Below are 22,622 nucleotides of genomic sequence, written 5' to 3'. Positions count from 1 at the left end.
CAAATTTCTCAGGATACCAAATCCAGAGAACTAGATTGTTCCAAATTTGGCAGTGTCCATAAACAAACAGATTTTGAAGACAGCTGTGTTACAGCAAGTTAAGCGGTAAAATAAATAAGCTGACAAACCACTTTAGGAGAACTTGTAGAAGGAATCCTAAAGCCGAGTCCAGCCAAGTTACCCATGCGGTCTCCAAGGTTTGAAAGTTCTCCAAGGCCAGACAAGTTAGTGAGATGGCAAGCTGTTCTTAAAGAGCAGACACATCAGAAATAACAGCCTTAAATTTTTGAATCTATGCAAACAGGAGAGTGATACTGTGTTCTATCTGGATATTATTAGTGAACATTTGAATACTATGACAGGTGATCCAGGAAGCAGTCAACCATAAGGTTGGAGGAACTTTCTAGTGAAAGAAAAGTTACTTACCACAAAATTCCACAGGGGTAGGGGTGCACTCACATTGGAGACCCAGAGGAAGATGCTGGCTACTGGCTTTGGACTGGCTCAGCTCCAGCAGCTTCAGATATTTGGGGAGCGAACCAGTTGTGAGATCAATTGTCCAATCTATCAATTTTTATCTCCCTCCCTCCTTCCTTCTCTCCCTCATTCTCTATCTCTGCCTCTCCTTCTACCTCTTCTCTGTAACTGCCTTTATAAATAAATAAGTCTATCTTTGAATTTCTTCTGTTCCTTTGTAATGATAGGCTTTTTCTACTGGTCAACTACTAGCAGTTTTGTTGTATTATGAGAACACACAGCATTCTGTGTGAAAAGGCACTCTTTGTCAGCAGCGAATGCTTTAGAAAGCATGCAGTTTCTGAATTTAGCTCAGAAGGTAAAATTCATAACATGTTTTGTTTCTCGGCATCACACATGCATGTGTTGTTTAAAGAACATCAACAGTCTATCTGCCCAAAGCAGACCTGAGCAGAGCTGCGCAACAAGTGTCAGATTCCTTGCTCCAGAAGTCACCTGCCCATCAATCCCAAATAGGACTGCTCTTCCCCCAAACAGCCAGACCCTGTGACTGTACTTATGAGACCAAAAATTTCTCTTTGGGTTGAAATATAGTGTGAAAAGCAAGAGAGTAAATGGTTTAGATCTTTTCAAGCTACTTGGTATCTACTGCAACTACTTAATTCTGTTTTAGTGTGAGGATACCTGTATGTCATGACTCATTCTATGACTTTATTCCAAGAGAACAGTATTTACAAAAACACACAGCAAGCTAGACTTTCTTCGTTGATTTGTAAATGGTTACGGAAACAGAATCATGATGGATATCTCACTTGGAAATCCATAAGGACCCATATGGATAACTCAAGTTATCCCTGAAAAGACACTAGATTCTCAGTTGATGCCAGGTTAATTTTGGTATTTGAATCTCAATTTCCTGCTCCATCTCAATTTACTTGACACCACATCCAACTCATTCCATCACTGCTTTTCCTATGTCAACACAACATTCCCACTTTTCTGTCCTCTTCTTACTCCTCAACAGTCCTATTTAAGATCATTCCATTGGCTCCTGACTAGATTTCTCTAGATCATTAGCCCTTCAATTTACCTTGAGCTCTAAGCAAACTTTGAATTTGGGGGGAGGGAAGGGAATGCATCTTATCAGGGTCTCAAAGATCAACTAGGCAAGAGAAATGCATAAACAAATGATATATTTTCCCATACAGTAACCAAGTAATTACTCTTTGAAAAACCTCCCTTAGAACTCAAGAACTTCATCTCAAGGTTGAAGCTGTTTACATTAGCCTCAAAGTGTCTACAATTTTGGTTTGCAGCACATCACTCTGCTTTCCTCTTTATCCTCAAATTGCATTTTTAAGCTCTTTATACATGAGAGAGGAAAGAAAATTGACAATAAATCAGCTCATCTACGTTCTGGCTCTGACTTGCTCTGGCCTTGGGAAAGTGTGTCCCTTCGAGAGGGGCTAACTCACCTCAGTCTTCAGGTCTGCTGAGATCATCATGCCCTATCACACAGAGAAGCACTGCCTGAGGAGTACCTTTAAAAAAGAAAAAAAAATCCTGTTTTTCATATTGAAGATACAATGAATGCTTCTGAAAGGGGACTTCACCTGATCATTAGGAAGTTTTAAAAACACATTTTACAAAAGACGACAGAATTACAACACAGGTTGGCACCTGCATAGCTGCTCGGTGAACATTAGACTATAGCTCCACATCCTAAATCTCTAATTTTCTCTTTTCCATCATACAATTTGTTCTGTCTCATTTTGGTATATTATCTATATTAGTGTATCTCAATCTATGTTTTGAACCCACAGAGAAGCATAATCATCATTAGATATAGATCCTCTAATCCTCCTGAATTAAATTTTCCAGGTGGTTTTGCTGGTGTAAAATAAACATTCTTTGCATAATAAATTAGAATCCAGTAAATATTACTAATTCATTTGTTAATGCCAATGCTTATCTGCACATTCTTTTGAATTTTTCCATATATTATCATGTTATCTACAAATAGTATTTTCTACATTTTTCTCAATAAAATTTCTATAGCAACTCTGTCCTAAAACAGACCTCTTCCTGCATTTAAATTAAATGGACATTCCTATGGGTGGAGGCAATCTTAGGCAATTATCCCACAGGATTTTTAAGATGGAATCAGGGATGCCATTGCAGCAGCAATGGCTATTTCAAAGTTCATGAATGGGAAAATTACTGAAGTTGCAGAGGTATGTAACAGAGTTTCAGGATTGTTGCTGATTGGAGTAATCATTTACAAAGTCCAGATTTCCACAGACCGTTTATTGTGACAACTTTCTAAGTGTTGCTGGGCTTCTAGGATACACCAGCAGTACTCCTGTTAGCTAGTAATGGGGAAAGAAGGCTTCTTTGGATTATCAGAGAAATCCTTCCCATTTTGCATATCTTTTGCTTCCTTGGCCTTTCACAGGTTATGTCCCTGAACACCATCAATCCTGTTTAAACATCGAGAGTCAAAATAATTGCATTTTCAGCTTGAATGTGTCAAAATTGTAGGTCTTGTTTCCCACAAAGTTGTCATTGAATGCACAAAAATGTGTAACTCAGACCAAGGCCGTTTCTTTCTCTTTTCAAATTAAAAGTAAATACTTTGCTTGAATCTCAAAGGAAAAAAATGGTTCATGTTTTTCAAAGAAATATTCTTCCAGACAATGTTTGACATCTAGTTCCTCTTTGTGTTAAACTACGGTTAGCAGTAGAGCAAACATACTCTTTAGTCAAGGTCAGTCGCAAACCTGGGTTCCCCAGCCCATTCAGGCAATGGTAAACATCTCTTTTGGAATCCCTGGAGCACACAGAATTGAAGTTGATAATAAGAGTCAGAGATTCAAGATGTGTGCAAGGAGATGGAAATGAAGAGTCTACAGCTGGAGATAATACAGAACTTCTGTTGAAACCAGGTAAGACAAACAAAAGTTGTCCGATTATATAAAATAAAGCAGACTTGACTAGGCAGATTCTTTAAATACTCAAAATGATCTTCATTGGTTCAGTACTAGAAGTGAATTCTAGACAGTTCAAGAGGGAATGGAAATGACAAGAAAACGGGAGTTGCTGCTTTTCTATCATGGTACTGAAATGGAAAACTTTTTCAACTATCTTCTATTCACAGAACATTCTCTTGTCCCATGTTCGTATGACAATTATAAGATACTGATAAAATGCTTGCATGCAATTTTAGGTCATTAAAAATGCTTAGAGATCTTGAAAACTAATAAACATTAAATGCAGGGTTGTGGAAACAAAAAATAGAGAATAATTATTTTTATTTGAATGAAAATTATCCTTTTAAAAATAACGATTTTCCTCATAACAAAATGTTATAAAAGAACCAACGAATCAGCTCTTTCTTCAGCACCTCATCAAGTAAGCATTAATGCTATATTTTAATTTACACTGTTTTCCACATTGCTTCAGAACAGTTACAGGCAAAGGAGAAATATTTCAGGAGTGCCCTTCTTGCAGTCTCTGGTGATCATTAGGATAAAGTTCACATGGACTGTTCAAGCTTTTTCAAGTAGTTAGACCAGGAAGCATCTGCTGAGAATAGAGAACTGGTGATCTCTAGCAATTAGATTTATTTACAGGCTGACTGCACAATTAATACATTTTTGTTGTTGTTGTTACGAAGGAGACAATCTCCAAAGTATTCATCTTTTCCAATCTCTGAGAGACATATAAACGGTAAGAACAACCTGTTCAGTTTCCTGGCTAGAATGAGAGGGTCTCTGTCTTGGCTATGGAGCAAGAGGGCAGAGAAGCCTGTCCTAGCGACTCACAGGAAAGGTTCATATTGTTTAGGAAACCCAGATTCCAGAAAGCCACTCCATTTGGACCTAAGATCAGGTATCTAGAAATCATACCACTTTCTTATCTTAGCCTAAATTTCATTTGGCAACTCTTGTTCCAATGTCCTATGGTTCTATGCTTCTGAAGAAAATCAAAAATTATGTAATTTAGGAAGCTAGAATCAACAGGAAGTTGCAGTCATCTTTAAAGGAACTGTTTATACTGCTTTTATGATTGAATAGCCTAAGGCTGCATTTGCTCATCAATAAATTGGTTTTAAAAGCTTGGATAAAAAGTATCAGCAGAGTCTTCAATGTATCCAGCCTCCCAGGCAAGGATCATCTGTTCTATTTCCTTTTGTCTCAGTCAATATCTAACAGCATACAATGTTTACTCAACTGGCTGTCACCATCCTTCCCAACTGAAGGCTAACTCAGCCACGTCAATGAATTTAGCTGTTTTTATTACAGCATTATTCCCTGAGCCTGTAGAAAAGTTCAAAAAAGCTTTCTGATTTGTTATCATAAAATGCACTCATTTTCTAGATACTGAAGATACTATTTTGATTTCAAGCTCTAGGCTTGAACTATGATTTGTAAAATGACCAATCCCATTTTTTTATTGAAGTTTCTTTTTAAAACTGCAAAACTAATCATATTAAATCATAATCAGAAACTCACACTTTGAGATACTTGATGCAGCCTTTCAGTGCAACAATCAGGCAAAAGCATACCATTTTAACCGTAGTTTCTCTGCTGAGCCATCCCTCTGCTGATCTCATGGATACACTAAAAAAATATGTCAAATAATTACAAAGATACTGCAGTATGGACCCAGCACAGTGGCCTAGCAGCTAACGTCCTTGCCCTGAATGCACTGGGATCCCATATGAGCACTGGTTCTAATCCCAGCAGCTCTGCTTCCCATCCATCTCCCTGCTTGTGGTCTGGGAAAGCAGTCGAGGACGGCCCAAAGCCTTGGGATCCTGCACCCACGTGGGAGACCTGGAGGAGGCTCCTGGCTTTGGATCGGCACAGCACTGACCATTGCAGTCACTTGGGGAGTAAATCATCAGACGGAACATCTTCCTCTCTGTATATCTGGCTTTGCAATAAAAATAAATAAATCTTTAGGAAGATACTGCAGTATGTACACTAAATGTCCATAACTATAATGAACAGATCCAATTGTGCATATTTATACGGTGTAAAACTACACAACATTTAAAATAATAAAGTAGAAATACATCCACTGATATGGAAAGAAATTAAAATTATATTACGAATTAAAATCTCAGTAGCACAACATATGTTCATTTTGCATATGTATTTAAAGACACACATGTATGTGTGTAAGCTGATCTTCAGAAGAATGTTCTCTCCTACAATAAAGAGAACTAGCTATACCCAGGTAGAGCTCCTGAACACCAGTGACTGAGAATCCAGGCTTATTTTTCCTTATATTGTGTTAAAAACTTTCAGATATAGGCATGCTTTATTTGTATTTACCATCAAGAGGTTTTCTAGTTGATTATAAGTCATCTGACTTTTCTTCATACATATCTATATTTTGGGAATACAAAACGTGTTATCAAATAAATAAGAAGTGGTCTAAATAAACATGTTTTAAAAGTTAATCTAAGTCAGAGCCTATGAAACATTGTTATAAAATTAAATGCAATAAAAAAGTTAATCTAAATCTCAAGAGATCTATTTTTTTTTAAATTGCACTCAATTTATACAATGCACTGGAAGGTAACCAGTTATATTATAAAGAGTCACTCTTACTAAGTAACGGACGATGGTTAGACCATTGGAACTCTAAAGTCTGTAAAATACTCAGGGCAGTCATCTGGCACAGCAGCTTAGTCACTGCTTGGGATATCCACATTCCCATAGCAGAGCACATTGTTCAAGACCCAGCTACTCTGCTTCCAAACTAGCTTCCTCCTAATTCACATGGGGAATCTTAGATTGAGTTTTGGGTTTGAAGCTTTGACCAGGCCCGTCCTAGCTGCCGTTGGCAATTGGAGAGCAAATCAATAGATGAGAGATCTCTGTGTGTATCTCAGTTTCTCTCCCTTTTAAAATCAAATGAAAATTAAATGCATTTTAGAAACTGAAATATAGTTAGCATTATTAATCCTGCACAAATGTTAAGACTATTATTACACAGAAGTGGCTATGAGCATGTACCCAAGTTAAATTATCCAAATGTCATTAAAGTCCATCTCAAACATCTCTTAGAAAGAAGCAGGTCAACAAATGTTTCTTCAGTGATGAACAAATGTTTCATACATAATGAGTTTCAAATGCTGAGATGAAGAAAAGAATATCAAACACTGTGAATTTGCTTTCCAATAAAGAAGGAGAAAAGGAAAAAAGATCTTTATGTTATTAGTTTTAGCAAGGAATATACTAAAAAGTTCATAAACAGGGAAGAAACACTAAGTAAAACATTGATATGATTCAAAACATTGTAGTCAGCAATCTTACTAAGATGCAAAGCAACTGAGGCCAAATTTTGAAAACATCTTGAACACGAATGATCTAATATCACAAAATATTTTCAATCTTTAATTGCTATATATAAATTGAACAGATATTAATTTGGGGGGCTGCATGACCAATGGTTATTATTGAACTTTTCAAACTTTAAAAAATTATATTCTCAAATGAGCAGCAACTTTTAAGATATTCTTTTTCTTTTAATCTGAAAGGCTGAGTGACAGAGTCAGAGACAGAAAGGGATCCTCCATGGGCTGATTCACTCCCCCAAAGCCCACAATGGTTGGGACTGGGCCAAACTGAACCCAGGATTCAGTAACTTCATGTGGGTTTTAGTGATTAGAATTCTTGCGTCCTCTTCCTCTGCCTTCCTGGGCACATTATAAGGGAACTAGATAGCAAGCAGAGCAGCCAATACTCAAGTTGAAGCAATGATGGAGGCCCATCATCACAGGTGGTGCTTAGCCCACTGCATCACAATTTAATGAGTCGTGATTCCATGTCAAGAATCATTCTAACCATTTTACCTACATTTCCTTACTGGATGTAACAAAAGCCTTAAGAGGAAGGTAAAAGTTTTATTATGGTTAGATAATAAAACTGAGACACCAGTAAGGAAATGGGACTTTACTTTTTAAAGTGAGTTACCAGATTAACTCTACACAAACAGGAGGATTTCAGATTTTTGCACACTAAGTGAATTTTGTCTTTTAACACCTTTATTATTATTTTATTTGAAGGACAGAGAAAAGGACACTCATGTCCCATCTACTGGCTCACATGGCAATGCCTGCAATAGCCATGGCTGGGCCATTCTGAATTTGAGAACTGGGATTCAATCCACACCTCTCATGTAGATGGCAGGGATGCAGGCACTGGAGCCATTCCAGGACATCAATCATCAGGAAGTTAGAATCAGGCGTGAAATCAAGACTCAGGACTATATACCATGCAGTGGAACACAGGTATCCCAAGCAGCATTCTAACCACGAGGCTGAAATCTCAGTCCAAACTTATCTTTCTATTGCATTTTCCATGAAGAACCCTTATGTGTGCATATGCGTACATGTGTGATATTGCATTATTTCAAGAGCAATGTGAGGATCAAATGGGCCATACTTGGTCACAGGGCTCTAACAAGGGAAGAGGTGATTTTGCAACTAATTCATGGACCGGCAGGGCTCCACAACACACACTGGGAGCCACACTCAGCTAAACCCTCCTGTGGACTGAAGATGCTCCAGTAACAAAATGACCAGTTTTACAAGCTTAGCAAAGGCATGCCCCTTACCCAAGATTCAAGAATTCTAGCCTTTACTTCTCACATAGCTCACTGCTACCACTTCTCCCAGATCCCCTTTTCATCTCCAGAGGATGAAGGGATTTTACCTGGAGGCCTCAAAGCTCTGGTCCAGCTCTAATATCTCATCACTTACAGATACAACTGGACAGTGAGCCTTCTCCTTTTAGCCCACTTTTAGGATTCTTGGAACAAAAGAGAGCTTCCAAACAACTGGGTAAAGTGCCTTTCTCCAGTCCCAGAAGAACAAGGAATATCAGCACATACTTCAGAGTATACCTACAAACTAAACAGCTGTAGCATGAGATTGTATCAATCTCAAATGCTTTATGGAATGAATTGAGTTAGAAAACATAAGGGACACAAAGTAATCTTGAGCCTCAAGCTTTCTTGTAATGTGTTGTACTCAGCAAGTTTCTGACTTATATCTCCATTTCAGAGCCTGGAGACTCCCCAGGCATGGCTGGACGCTGCATCCTGTATTTCATTCTGCTTGGTACTCTGGTCAACAAGGGCCAAACCTGCTTCTGTGATCGCTACCAATGGACACAGTGGTCCAGCTGCTCGAAAACCTGCAATTCTGGAACCCAGAGCAGACAGAGGTGGGTGAAAGCCATGTAGACGTTCTTTGTGCCCCCAGAGACCTTGAGGATGGAAGTGGCAACACAGAAGTGCCACAGCAGGCTATCAAGAAAAAAACAGATCTCACAGTAGCAACTAATGAATTTGGATTGGATAGGAAGTCTTTCACATACATCTAAAGTAAAGTCTACTTGTATGTTCTTTATAAAACCTTGAAAGACTGACTATTTCACTTAGCATCCCTACTCAAGCTCTCTTCAGTCAACATATAACTGCTTGCCTACAACTTGTGAGGTAATTATAGAGAATTTTCTTCTCATTAAACCCAGTCCAACAGTACCTCAATTGGGCAACAGTGCTAGCTATTACCCTGATTGTTGGCATGTACAAGACAGCAAGAAATTATTAAATGCAACTAAGTAAGCACATTCAAGGCCTTTCAAATTCAGACTACTCATCCCCCAACTTTCTTTGACTCTGTTAGTTGTTTCTATACCATACTAATGTTGCTATGCCTTGGGAGAAAAAAAAAGCATGTATTTAATGTTGAAGATATTATAGTCCCTTTGACAAACTTTTAGGAAACTATCTTTGTACATATGTACTGTAGATTTCACTAAACCCAGCAAGCCATTTCCAAATAGGCCATTTACCAATTTCGTGCAGATTTATTTACAATACTTCTCTACTTAAGTGCCCTTCAGTGCTTCTCTGCTGCCCCCACCCCCAAATTCAACTGCACAATACAGCCAGTCTGTCCACAGCATGGACTTCACCCTGACCAGTCCCAGAAGTGCCGCCCTGCACAGATCATGCTCTCCCACCTCTCACCTTTATGCATGACATTCCCCCAGAATATGCTTCCTTCATTGCCTGGAGAATACACATGGATTTATCAAGATACCTCTTTTTGCATGTCACTTTCTCCTGAATTCCTGACCCTACCTCAATCATTGTAATCATTATACTGTGTTATCATTTGAACATTAGTTGCCAGAACATTATTTCCTTGCCTTGCTTTTCATTCCCTTCCAAATCTTTGTAAGAGACCCCTCAGGACCATCTGCATGAATGTGGCCTTCACAACTTTGTGGGTCCCTCAAAGAGAAGGGCCGTGCACATGGCTTAGCAATCTGCCCAGGCTGTATTGAAATTCATTTTGGAACAAGACATCTTTTCTGTTCATCTTGCTCTGAGCTACAAAACAATAGATCTGGTCCCGAGTTCCATGAAGTGGTGTAAACTATATAGACACTAAATTACCTGATGGTCTATAAAAGCTTTCCTTCCCTTTTGTCAAGAAATAGTAAACAGTTTCATTGGAAGTCCATCTTTTTCTGCAAATAGAGACGCATACTGCATTGTATCTTCACATCTGGATATGATAGTCTCCATTGCACCAGTTACTACATATCCCCTTAAATGAAAAGCCACAAAACAAAATCACCAACAGGAAAAAAAAATCTTGACAATAGGATGCTGAACTCTGTCATAGTCCAGGCCCACAATGATGGACATGTGATTATGTATGAAGAACTATACTATAGTAATGATTTAGGGGAATTCAGTGAAGGGGCAGGAATTTGGGGAGGGGATAAGGGAAATCCCAGGGTCTATGAAACTGTATCATAAAATAATAAAAAGTAAGATTTAAAAAAAAAACACCAAAAAAGGAATCAACAGGGAGGAAAAATTGCTTTCCTTTCAACTTATTGCAGTTAATGCTCTATGTTTTTCTTATGAGGCTTGAGCCACACTGAATAGACACTCCCTGATTCTTTCAGGCTACTGGTAGTAGACCAATACTACTGGGAAAACTCATGTGACCAGCTTTGTACCAAGCAGGAGACCAGAGAATGTAACTGGCAAACGTGTCCCATCAACTGCCTCCTGGGGGATCATGGACCATGGTCAGATTGCGACCCTTGTGTTAAAACACAGGTGGGTGACACTTGGCATGTGTCAGAGACCTAAATCAAATAATGGTCTCTGATTTCCCGATAGGTTCAACAGGGCAAAAATACCACACTTCTTCCATTACTGCAAATAAACTGTGCCAGCTTTCATTTGGAAATTATTCTACAGAGCACAATTCGGGAGAAAGGATTCATTACACGATTCACTCTTCCATGAACGTCCAAACAGAATTATGTCCCCAGTTCTGGTACAATCCATACTCCATTCCAAATTCCACTGCCTATGCTTCTGAGAATTCTGAAGGCAAAAGCAAATCATTTAAAAATGAGATTTGGGGCCAAAGTTTAAAACTAAGCAAAGGAGAAAAATGAAACCAAAATCTGACACCTTATCCTTTCCTAAATTCCCTCTGCCAGTAAAAAAGTCCCTCAGCCTGTTTCCTGTTCCTCATTGCAATGTTTACCTTGTCCAAAGTCATTCCTGAAAGGTGGTTGGCCCATATAAACCCCAATCCTAGCCCCACGTGGCAAGCATCCACATTTTAGAGGGGAAAAAAAAAAAACACATGAAGAACAAGTGCTGTCTGAAAGAATGGTTCTAGTTGAACAAATTTCACATCATATTGTCTTTCCCTATCCATTTTACAAATGAAGATGTAACTTATTAGCAATTAACTAACTTGCTGGATGCACCATTAACTTATAAGGTTACCCGCATTTTGAACTTGGATTTTTCCAAATTGAGGGTCAAGTGCTTTTGCTTTATTCCTATGATTTTTTTTTCTATCCTTCCCTGGTTCTTCATCTTATTATTCACCACTGAAAATCTTTTAAGGTGTGGGAAACATGTCAAACTTGGTTTCCATGGTGACTTCTTTATGCAAAGCAACCTTAAAATTCCTTCCCATTTATCACTCTCCTTCTCTGCATCGTTGAGGCATAGCTGGGCTCTTATTACTGAATGGAGAAGTTTGCTATGCTCTAGAGTCCCACAGTAAAGAATTTTGATTTATTATTATTGTTGTCTTCTTATGGATCCATACAATTTTCAAATTAGAAGCTTTGGAAAAACTTCACCTCATATCCTTATTCTATGGGTTGGGAAAGCAGGCAAAGACACAGTGGCTTCCCTAAGGATGCACAGAAATGGAATTGTCAGTAAATTCAGGAAACAGTGCCGTAAGGAAAACTGCACTAACTAAGGATCCTTGTTTTCTTAGATGCCTTTGACCTTGCCCCTGTGTTGGTCTTACCTTTCTCTCCTTTCCTTCCAGTTTAGAATAACATCTGTCTTGCGCCCTAGTCAGTTTGGAGGGCAACCATGCACTGAACCCCTGGTGACCTTTCAACCATGCATTCCATCTAAACTCTGCAAAATCGAAGCAGCTGACTGCAAGGACGATTTCCGCTGTGACAGTGGTAATGCATTTTTGTAAAATGTTTAGTCTCATCTAAAAATATCTTGATTGAATCAAGGCTGTTCCAGCTGATTGCCATGTAAAAGCCCTAATGAAACTCCATATTTTAAGTATGGGGTGTTTTACTACAAATTACCAAGCTATCCATGTGTGAAATTATAGCTTTCAAGTTATAATCACCTTGACCAAGTCTGATTCATTTGTTCATCAAAAGCTGGTGCCAGTCCTTACACTTTTATAAAGAGGAAGAAAGAAGAACAAAGGGTATGCAGATATTTTTTTAAATGACTAATTGAAAAGAAGCACATAACGAAAAAAATTTCAATACAGCTTAAAACAAGAACATTAAGATATTATGTCAGGGGGCTAATCAAATTTGATATTACAGATTTTCTTGCCTTGTTACAAACATAATTCCATAAGATGCAAACAAAAATGATTCAAATAATGCCATGTTATTTTTAAGCCCATTGTTTATTCAGATGGCAAAATCTGATTTTTCAACTTAATTGAGCTTTTGTATCTATTATTCAACTTTATTATCTAATAAAATCTTGAGTGTGTTAACTATATGCAATGTCTTAATTAACAGACTCTCAACATTTACCATTTTAAATAGTCTAAAATCATATTTTGCAAATTTTTCATGTAGACCAAGATAGTAATTAGCTTAGCTATTGTAGACCAGACCTGGGATTTATTCTAGGTCTTCTATGTGGGTACAGGAACCCAAACTCTGGAGCCATCTTCTTCTGCTTTCCCAGGAACATTATCAAGAAACTCAACTGGAAGTAGAATGGCCCAGTCTTGAACTTGTATCTATAAATGCTATTGGCATCACGAGCAGAGGCTTAACTTATGCCACAACGCTGGTTTCTGACTTTAAAGTTTTCTCTCTAGACAGGTACAAATCAGTTTTTGTAATGAGCTGCAGTAGTACACTGAATACCTATCCAGTTGATTTCAATTCCATCCACTTTCTACACCCTAAACCATTCCCAGGCTTACGTCAAGCCTGTCACCAAATCTCATCACATAACTCAAGAGATACTCTTTCCATTTCATCCTTGCTCCTGCCAATAAATCATCCCCAATATCCCTAAGTAACACAAAGAAACAAAATTTCTTATATTTTCACATACCTGCTACCTGCCATAAATTATAAAACCAGACCAATCAGAATTGTATCATGAATGTGTATCCCTTTCTCCATGTAAGAAGCAGTGCACTTTAAAAACACATATATTTCTATTTTGAAATGCAGCATTACAGAGAGAGAGGAATAGACAGAGCAACAGAGATGTATCATCCACTGGTTCATTCATTCCCCAAACCGCTGCAATGCCTGTGACAAATTGAAGCCAGCAGCCCAGAGCCCCTTTCTGATCTTCCACAACAGGTGACAGCGGTCCAGGCATTTGGACCATCTTCTGCTAATACCCATAAGAAACTCAGAAAGTCAGAAAAGGCAAGACAACACACAGAAATTACACCATTTTCAAAGCATATCATTGCAAAATTAGGAAGGGACGGAAAGAGGGAAAGAGGGAAAGGAGAGCGGGAGGGAGAGAGGGAAGGAAACAAGGGAAGCAGGGAAGGGAGGGAGGGAAGGGAGGATAAAAGGAAGAAGGAAGAAAAAGAAAGGAAGACAGGTGTCCTGGGGAACATGGGCAGGAGAGAGTGGAGGGAAGGAAGTATCACTAAGCTTCTAAATCTATTGTGACATACATAAAATTTCTTCACTCTGTATGAACAACTGGAAGCATAAATCTGCATGTCAAAATTTTATGCCAAAATAAACCTATCCTTAATTTAAAATATAGAAAATTTCCATATTTCCTTCATACTCCTTTTTGTTAATCCCTCACCTTGTTCTTCGTAAATATTCACATGACATGACTCATATCTGGTGTCTTTCACTCGGTATGAAATTTTAGATTCAGCCATACGTGGTAATCTGTTGCAGTGTTGTGTTTGGCTTTCTTTGTGTAGGCCGCTGCATTCCCAGCAAGTTAGAATGCAATGGAGAAAATGACTGTGGAGACAACTCAGATGAAAGGAATTGTGGGAGAACAAAGAAAGTTTGTTCCCGGCAGTACACTCCCATCCCTAGTGTACAGTTGATGGGTACTGGGTATGTAACGTCATTTTATCATTTGGGGGAAAGAGATATTACAGAACTAAGCAGTTAAAGCAATTAATAAAAAAAAGCAGTGGGGCACATTACTGGCCATCTTCCTCATTGACTCCACAGTTACCACCAGCCTGGCCTCTGATAGTTGGCTCCCATGTTCAGGCAACATGTAGTCATGGTCCTCACTCTCGCTCCTAGCTAATGAACCAATTTAGCATTGTCACATCTAGTTTGTGTCAGGCAAAGTATGGGAACCCTCTTAAATACTGCCAGTTTCCATTCTCGTACATGCCTCTGAAGGCTCTGGATGGCTCAAGGTTGATTAGGTGAACATGAGCTACACTGGGAGGTGGGAGCTCCAGAGCAGCACTAGAGCTAGTTACTGAGTGGGTGAGGAACTACTTACAAATGCCATGATCAAGGTGAAGATAAATGGTGTTGCACAAGTCCAAACACCAGAGAAATAAACCAGGGTTTCCTGTAGGAAGCAAGCCCTGAAGAAATGACAGGAAAACAAAACCATGAAGAACTGAACAAAGCAAACATGGAAAAAATTATAAAAATGATGAGAAAAACAAAACAGTAAGAGTCAGTATGAATAAGAACAGAGATCCCGTGATACAGGGGTAAGCCAGAATCATTAGCAGATCACACTTGTACTACCACTCGATCTCTACTCAAACTGGAAACAGTCTACAGTCTACCAAACAGCAACAAGAAAAACAGGGTTCAAATTCAGATTTCAAAATCTAGATTTTGACACTTATTAAGGACAAGACCCACTTTAGACACAAAAACATACTGGAAGAAACCCCAATAGATCATGCACACTTCTCTCTATAGTGCTCAGAAATTCTGATGGTTCTGTATCAGGAATATGCAATCACGTGGGCACTGTGGGTTTAGCAAGGGGCCTTCAATGCATCATCTAAGCAATGTCTTACAACACTACGCAAATATAAAAAGTCAATAAAAACCCAACTAAGCCTTGGTTTGGGGTTTAAGAGAAACCAGTAAAACAGTCCTCTGTGCTTCCTAGTCCCTGTGGTCAGGCATTTCCCCACTTCAGTTTGTCACCAAAGGCACACAGTATGTTCTCAGTTCCAATTTTTCCTTATTGGACTTTTCAATTCTTCACTACCACCTGCATTATAATATGAAACCTTAAGCCACAAACAGCCAGAGTCACAGCAGCAAGTATAGTCTCATTTGATTTAGAGTAAATGCCAGAAGGCATGGAAACAAACCCAAGGTCACCAGTAAAACGGAAAAGCTATCAGTCTAGATGAGAGGAGCTGGGTGGTAGACCTGGTACTACGGCAACTCACTACATCAAGTGATTTGGCATCTGTGGCTTCAGAACCCTTGCCTTTATGTTGTAGTACTATAAACTGATGTGCGAATCTGACCACAAAGTCCCTAAAGTTGGGCTAATTGCAGTAAGAATGTTTCAACAATGTGTTCTTATCAGTGTGGAAAAATGTACATTGCAAGGCAGTATCAAGCAAAACTCCCACTGATGATGTTATTTTCTTAAAGTCCTGATTGATGAAGGGTGATGTTTCAAGCTCACCTCTTGCCCCATCGCTGTAGACTCAAAAGAATTCACAGATGGAAAAGGTCCTCTGCTCTGTATACTTTGGCAGAAAAACAGTGTGGATTTCCGCCAACCAGAGCTGTTATCCCAAGGATTCCCAGAAATGAGCAAAACCTACTGCCCTCGGGGACAACCAGTCCTTTTTACCTTCCGGTGCTCTAAATGTCTTGAGAGTCAGTTACCATAACATCTAATTTACAGCTTTATCTTTGTCTTTCTTCACACTCTGATCCTCGGTATATTTCTACCACAAAAACAGCTTCTTGATGTTGGTCCCCCTTTTTCACTGACATATCACTAAGAAATTGTTAACAAGACAATCACATTTCTACAGTGCCAACACCGGTCATCAGATCTTAAATCTGAAGGAAGAATCATACAGTAACGACATTCTGTTTCCAAAAGGATCATTCCGGGTGCATGTAAATATATACTTGCACACACACGTTGTTTTAAATTTGTACTTTTCGAGTGAAGACACTACAAAGCATAAACTCAATTAAATTAAAATATATTGGAGGATCCCAAAGGACTCTTGGATTTTGAAACATCAAAATACTTCAACTCAACCTAAATATCCCAGAGAAGAGAAAGAACAGAGCAGTAAACTGCTCTGTGGTTGCCGAGCTCCTAACACATGCCTCAGGCATGCCCTAATAGGGCCTTCATTTAGAAACAAAATCTCTTTAGGCTCACCAGAAACAGCTGTTACCTTTGTATATTCTAATGACCTGTTTGATACATGATACATGTTTGTGACAAATCTAAGTACATAGAACAAGGTAATGCAAAGTTTTTTCCTCATGTATCTTTTAGCCAAAGCAAATAAATGAGAGTCTAAAGCATACCTGTCTGGTCTCTAACTTCAGTAGTTTGACAAACCTTCCCAGACCAGCCTCTCATACTTCCTCTGTCCTATACTCACTGATACAAAATCAGAGGCAGGAGAATATAAATATGAAATTTTACTTGCAGCTATTTGAGTGTGATATGCACCTTGGAGAACCCTCGGGGATCATTCCTTCTGTTAAATAGCCTTATTGACATACAACAAAACTTCTGTACCTATTAGAATGAGGCTCCATTCTGTCCTGAATCAGTACGCTAACTTCTGAAAACTGCTAATGTTTTTGGCTTACGTAAATTTGTTCTAGAGATTTCATTTAAATAGAATTATATAATAGCCTTCTATACTTGCTAATTTCTACTTTCATTAGTATGAGTAAATTGTGATGGACATTCTATTGGTATAGAAATATTAATTCTTGTGAAGATGGTAGTAGTCACTACAATAATGTTTAGTGAGGCAAGTTTTCTTTGTGAAGAACAAAGTCTTGCTTGGACTCAAGATTCTAGAGTCAAAGTTGAAGGACAGCTGTCATTGCTTTGATCTCTGATGACATGAGTCCCAAAGCAGCTCAGGGCAGCATCTGGCAAGAAACCAGGAGCACATATTTATGTATGAGTATCTGTCCCCTTCCAGAGTAAACCTGCAAGATTCAGTTATGAGAGCTGAACTCTAAATGGTCTTGTCTAATCGCCATTCCTTCCCATGAAGTACCAGTATTTCTGTGAACACAAGAATTGGATTAAGTGTGTATCCCCTTAATACCACTGGTTTATGATTTTGAGGGTTAACCTCCTACAGGAGACTGTGGGTAAAACTATGTTGAACATAGGTGTATATCATAGTAAATGTATTTCTACAAATAAAATTTCAATTCCTGATACTAGTTCTATGTTTGAGTTACAAAGTGCTGTCAAATGCCAAGTGGCTGCACCATTATACTTCTTACCTGGTTGTATATTAAAAGTCAACTTTTCAACATCTTTGTCAACATGTCTCTGTCATGCCAGTTAACAATGAAAGTGGCTTCTCTTGATCTGTTGCTCCTTTTGTATCATGTGAGAAAGGGAATATTTCTGCATGTAACTTTCAGGTAGTTACAATATAATTTCTTAAAAAATCATTTCCCCCTATGCCATTATGCTGGCATCCTACTTGAAAATCAATTGATCACAATTATATGGACCATTTATATGTATGTCTATCCTTGCATTAGTATCACATTTTTTTTAATTACTGTGGCTTTAAAATAAACTTTGTCAGGAATTGTGATTTCCTTACATTTTTCCCTCTTAAGATTCTTTCCACTGTTCTAAGTCTTTTTGCATTTCAGTATTATTTTAAAGAATTTGGAAGAGTACTACCAAGCTGGAGAAGCTTCTCACCTAGTGCAAAACAATGTTTTAAGTGCATGTGTGTGAAGCTAACTAAACTGTACCTCAATTGGCTCATTCTTAAAATTGGTGTAATCATTCTAACAACATCATATCTTTAATATTAAGTAAGCTAAGACTTGTGAAGCCTTTTACTAATATTTGTAAAACAGCTTACTACTGTTTGGCCTATCTTTAATAGCAGGCATTTGCTAAATAAAGCATGCTTTAAATTTTATAATAAAAGATAAAATTAAAAGTGACATAATTTCATTAAAACAGTTATTGTTTTTTCACCAGCTCTCTTTCAGAATTATTTTATTGAAGGAAAATGGATTCAGAATAGCATTTGTCACAGAATAATTTATGTCAATTTGTTTTCAAGGTTTGCACCGGCTTTAAGTCATGAAAAAAAACTGTAAATCCAACCTATAATGCCATTTATTATTGAAAGCCCAGAACAATTAATTGAAGAGAATGGGGAAAATATAATAGAGCCAGCATGGTGCATTTCATTGGAGACTCACCATGGACTTTAAAAAGTGGGATTTGCTTCAGGTCATTTGTCATCAAAAATATGCAGAAGAATTTTTGTATAAAATAACAAAAAATTTAAAAATTGCTCTACAGCTATTGAATTCCTGAAAATTAATTTGCTTCTAGGTTTCATGTTCTGGCAGGAGAGCCCAGAGGAGAAGTCCTTGATAACTCTTTCACTGGAGGAATATGTAAAACTGTCAAAAGCAGTAGAGCCAGTAATCCATACCGTGTTGCGGCCAATCTGGAAAATGTCAACTTTGAGGTATGACAGCCCGTCACAGCAGCAGTCCCAACATCAAGAGGGAATAAAACACATTTTCTAACAAAGTATTAGTAATGCACAAAAAGACCAAATGAAAAAGAAATGAGTAAACTTAATTACCTATTATGTGCTTGAATAAGTGTTCCTATCACCCATTAAGGCATGATTTCATCCCTTTATCGGTGAAAACCAAGGTGTGATTTATTTACCAAAAGTCAAACAGCTAGTAAGGAGTGAATTCCAGATTGAAACCAAGTTTTCTGGAATTCAAGTTCAAGCTCTCTCCAATGACCATTCAGCTCTTAAAAATACCCACACAAATGGCTTGATGTATTCAGAATTCCTTCATACCATAGCCAGTTCTCTTAGTTAACCATGAAATTTGGACATGAAGAAGTAAAATTAGTTCTGCTCACTTCTCCCTCGGGGTTCTTATTTTAATCAGTGGCAATGAATAGCACACCATCCACTCCCAGGGTATACCCAGTCACTTACACTTGTTACACTGAAGCGGGCAATCTGTTTAATTTTTAGCAGGAGAAAACAGGATGCACGTGGTTCTAATGGTGACATCCATGCATATGTATTTGAATGCTAACGAGAATTTCAGGTCTAATGATTTCTGAGAACTACCTTATGGTTAGTGCAAATTCAGTGAATTCTTCTGACTCACAGGAGCCAACTGTAAAATTCTGGAAAATTTTGCAAGCCCACAAAGCATAACATTATTAAATATCAACTATGTTGGATTAAAATTGAATACATTACTTTACAAAGGCCATTGTTACTCAAAATTTATCTTAATTGTTTCTTGAATCTATTTTATCTATCATAAAAATATTCCTTAAAATTATTCTTTAAAACTTCCCAATATTGAATTCCAAATATCACATAAGTAATTTAAAATCAACTATGGTATGAATATGTACACTGTGGAAAAAATAAATGTTGGAGCAAATTCGAGCTTTTGAGGTTGTTTTTAACCTCTCCTAAGGAGCTGGCTACTAGAGGGCTATCAAGAGGTCACGAAGGCTATGCCCAGGATTGAGTAACTCAGGCTTGCGCTGCAAACTTAAATTGAGAAATATAGCCTGAAAAATCCTCATTCAGATTCAAATAGATGCATTTCATTATCGGTGTACTTCCAAAATGTATTCAACCTTAGAATCTACCTGAGTTGGTTACTAACAGTGTGACACTGAGTTTTAATTAATATTTAGCTGCTAATTTTTTCCAATGATCTGGGGAAAAAGCAAATCAAGGTTGCAAGCTATTAGTCTATATTTTACTGCCATATACTACATTATTCATGCCCTTATGAGGTGCCTGTGTAACTCATATCTTATTGAAAAAAATGGAGGAGGAGAAATATGGCAGGTATCTGATTGCCTTTCTGTGTAACTGGAGTTTACTAAAATTGATGAAATAAAGGGCACATGAAGATCACACAAGTTCCTGAAAGAGAGGCGACAAATAGGCAGGAGTCACAGCACACAATGGGGAAAACCAAGATACATGGTGGAACAGCCAACAGGAACATTTTTCAAAGTATAAGGATACATCAGGTTATATTGCAATAATAATTCCAAGACATCAGCATCTTAAAACAGTGACAACTTCTTATGTTCCAGTGTAGCTTATCTAAGAGATCTCTGCTCATGGTGGTCATCCAGAAACAGACTTGTGAGTTTCTATGTTGACATTTTTCCATGACCAATTTTCAAAAGATTGGCATTGGCCATCAACCCTTAAGAGTTACAGATTACTTATATTCATAGTTTAATAGCCAAGGTGGGTAAGAAAACACAAGGTTTTTATGTTCCAGGAGAGAATGTAGTAAACTAATGAACACCGCAATGATTGATGTAGAAATGAATAGCACAGTGCATTTTGATGGAAGAAATCACAAAAACTGTATCCTGAGGTCTAAACCTGTCCTCCTGTAAATGCAAAGAGATGAAGGGAAGGGAATGAGGAGAGGCTCAGTTACAAAGGACAAGCATGGTTCCTAGTACTAAAGTATCAACTATGGGGATGCATTTGAGCTACTGTCTGCCCCATCTCAGGCTAAAGCAGACATCAAGTGCTTGACCTGAACCTGTTTGTGAGGCCTGGAAGAGACACAGGGAGAGAAGTCAGTTAAGCCCACCAGGCAGGTCCTCAGCCATTACTCCATCTCTGCAGTCAATGTGTTCAGTATGACTGGTGCTTCTTGTCTGCATGTGGATATTTGTGTTTTGTGTGAAGACTTTGAAAGGAAGTATCATTAGCAGTAGCACTAGAATTATAGCCCTTAAGAATCCTCCAACTGCCAAATCGAGAGCCCAATAACCATAAGCTCCCTGTCTAGTCAACAGTTACAGAGCCAACTTAGAAATCCTCCTCTCTTAGCCAGGGTGCTACTGCTTTGCTACCAACTGTCAACATTCAACTGCAGAAAGCAGTTTCTAATACTGAAATGTTCCTACAAATATACTGACCTGCCAAAATAACTTTCCAGCTCTGAAGTCTTTTGAATCCTCCCTGTATCTCATATGAAAATTGTAACATCACCATCTGTCTCTAATCTTCACACCAAAGGAACTAGATGCCACAGTCCCCTCCACTACCTACACCTCTCAACTCTCCCTGCTTTTCCCTTTAAAAACACACCTTTTTCTGTCTTCAGAAACAAAAGTGGGTAACAAAGCATGCTTACTGACTCCAAAGATGTTATCTGCCCACAAGATCTATAATCAGGATGAACCGAGTTGGCATATGGTCAATGATGTGTAAAATACCCAGGAGAGCATTGTTCCCAGACTCTTGTTGATGTCATGAGAAAATGAGTTCCTTGGGGGCAATGGCACAGTGGCACAGCACACTAATCCCCTGCCCGTAGCACCAGCATCCCTAATAGTTTCCAGTTATAGTTCCAGCTGCCCTACTTCTGACCCAGCTCCCTGTTTATGGCCATGGAAAGCAGAAGATGGCTCAAGTACTTGGGCCCCTGTACCCATGTGGGAGACCTGGAAGAAGCTCCTGGCTCCCATCTTTGGACAGGCCCTGCTCTAGCTGTTGCATTCATCTGGGGAGTAAACCAGCCAACGTAAGATGTCTTTTTCTAGCTCTCTAACTATAGCAAATAAAATTAGCAAAATTTTCTGAGGGGAAAAAAGGTTCCTGCACGTCAATAAGAAGTGCTCCTTGGGAAATTGTGTTTGATTCCTATACTTCCCTTCACGGAATAGCACGCCATCATCCTCAACATCTGCTTCCTCTCCCTCACACCTACTTAATCAGAAACTTCAGTTGATTTACTCTTCAAGTATCTTTGCAACATAACCTTAGCCAAACCCATGTGATGGCGGCACACCCAACTCTTTAATTATTAAGAACTTAACATATGCAAAAAATTGCCTTTATATTAGATCTAAATATTTTCACAGAATGTTAGACCCAACTCCAATTTCCCAGTAACTTTTTCATCATTGCTCACTCATGGTGCAAGTACACACACAGCATACACCAGCTAACAAACAAAATGTGAATTCTTACTAGATTTGAGCCTAGATGCCTAAATCCTCTTATTTGTTTATATCTTTCAAGATGACACATTTCTTGTGTGAGAGCTAACTCAGTAAACAAAATGTTGTAATCTGGGTTTTCAAAGAAAAAATACGGTAATGGTTGTGAGCAGCATGTTTGTGATAAAATTGTATTGCTTTGTTATTAAGAGTTTTGTGGACATCTTAAATGCTACCTAGAATATTGTTGAACAATAGTATTTTGCAGCTGGCTTTTCTTTGGGTGGCTAATTACACAAGTTTAATAATGTGTTTTATTTCCCAGTGCA

At 38.3% G+C, this 22,622-nt stretch overlaps 1 protein-coding gene across 1 annotated transcript in view; it reads left to right on the top strand.

The window, feature by feature from the left end:
* Positions 1-3,306: 3,306 nt before the first annotated feature.
* The window catches only part of C6 (complement C6), a 44,954-nt gene continuing 25,638 nt past the window's right edge, over positions 3,307-22,622 (top strand). The window contains exons 1-6 of the mRNA XM_040977675.1: positions 3,307-3,422; positions 8,558-8,720; positions 10,485-10,641; positions 11,891-12,035; positions 14,027-14,168; positions 18,649-18,787. Coding sequence (XP_040833609.1) covers positions 8,578-8,720; positions 10,485-10,641; positions 11,891-12,035; positions 14,027-14,168; positions 18,649-18,787 — 726 coding nt within the window. The 5' untranslated portion in view covers positions 3,307-3,422; positions 8,558-8,577. The remainder of the gene's footprint in view (positions 3,423-8,557; positions 8,721-10,484; positions 10,642-11,890; positions 12,036-14,026; positions 14,169-18,648; positions 18,788-22,622) is intronic.

This window comes from Ochotona curzoniae, unplaced genomic scaffold (genome assembly GCF_017591425.1).
Source record: "Ochotona curzoniae isolate NIBS_2020 unplaced genomic scaffold, NIBS_Ocur_1.0 contig_2754, whole genome shotgun sequence".
Lineage (NCBI taxonomy): Eukaryota > Metazoa > Chordata > Mammalia > Lagomorpha > Ochotonidae > Ochotona > Ochotona curzoniae.
This window is presented reverse-complemented; position numbering and strand designations above follow the sequence as displayed.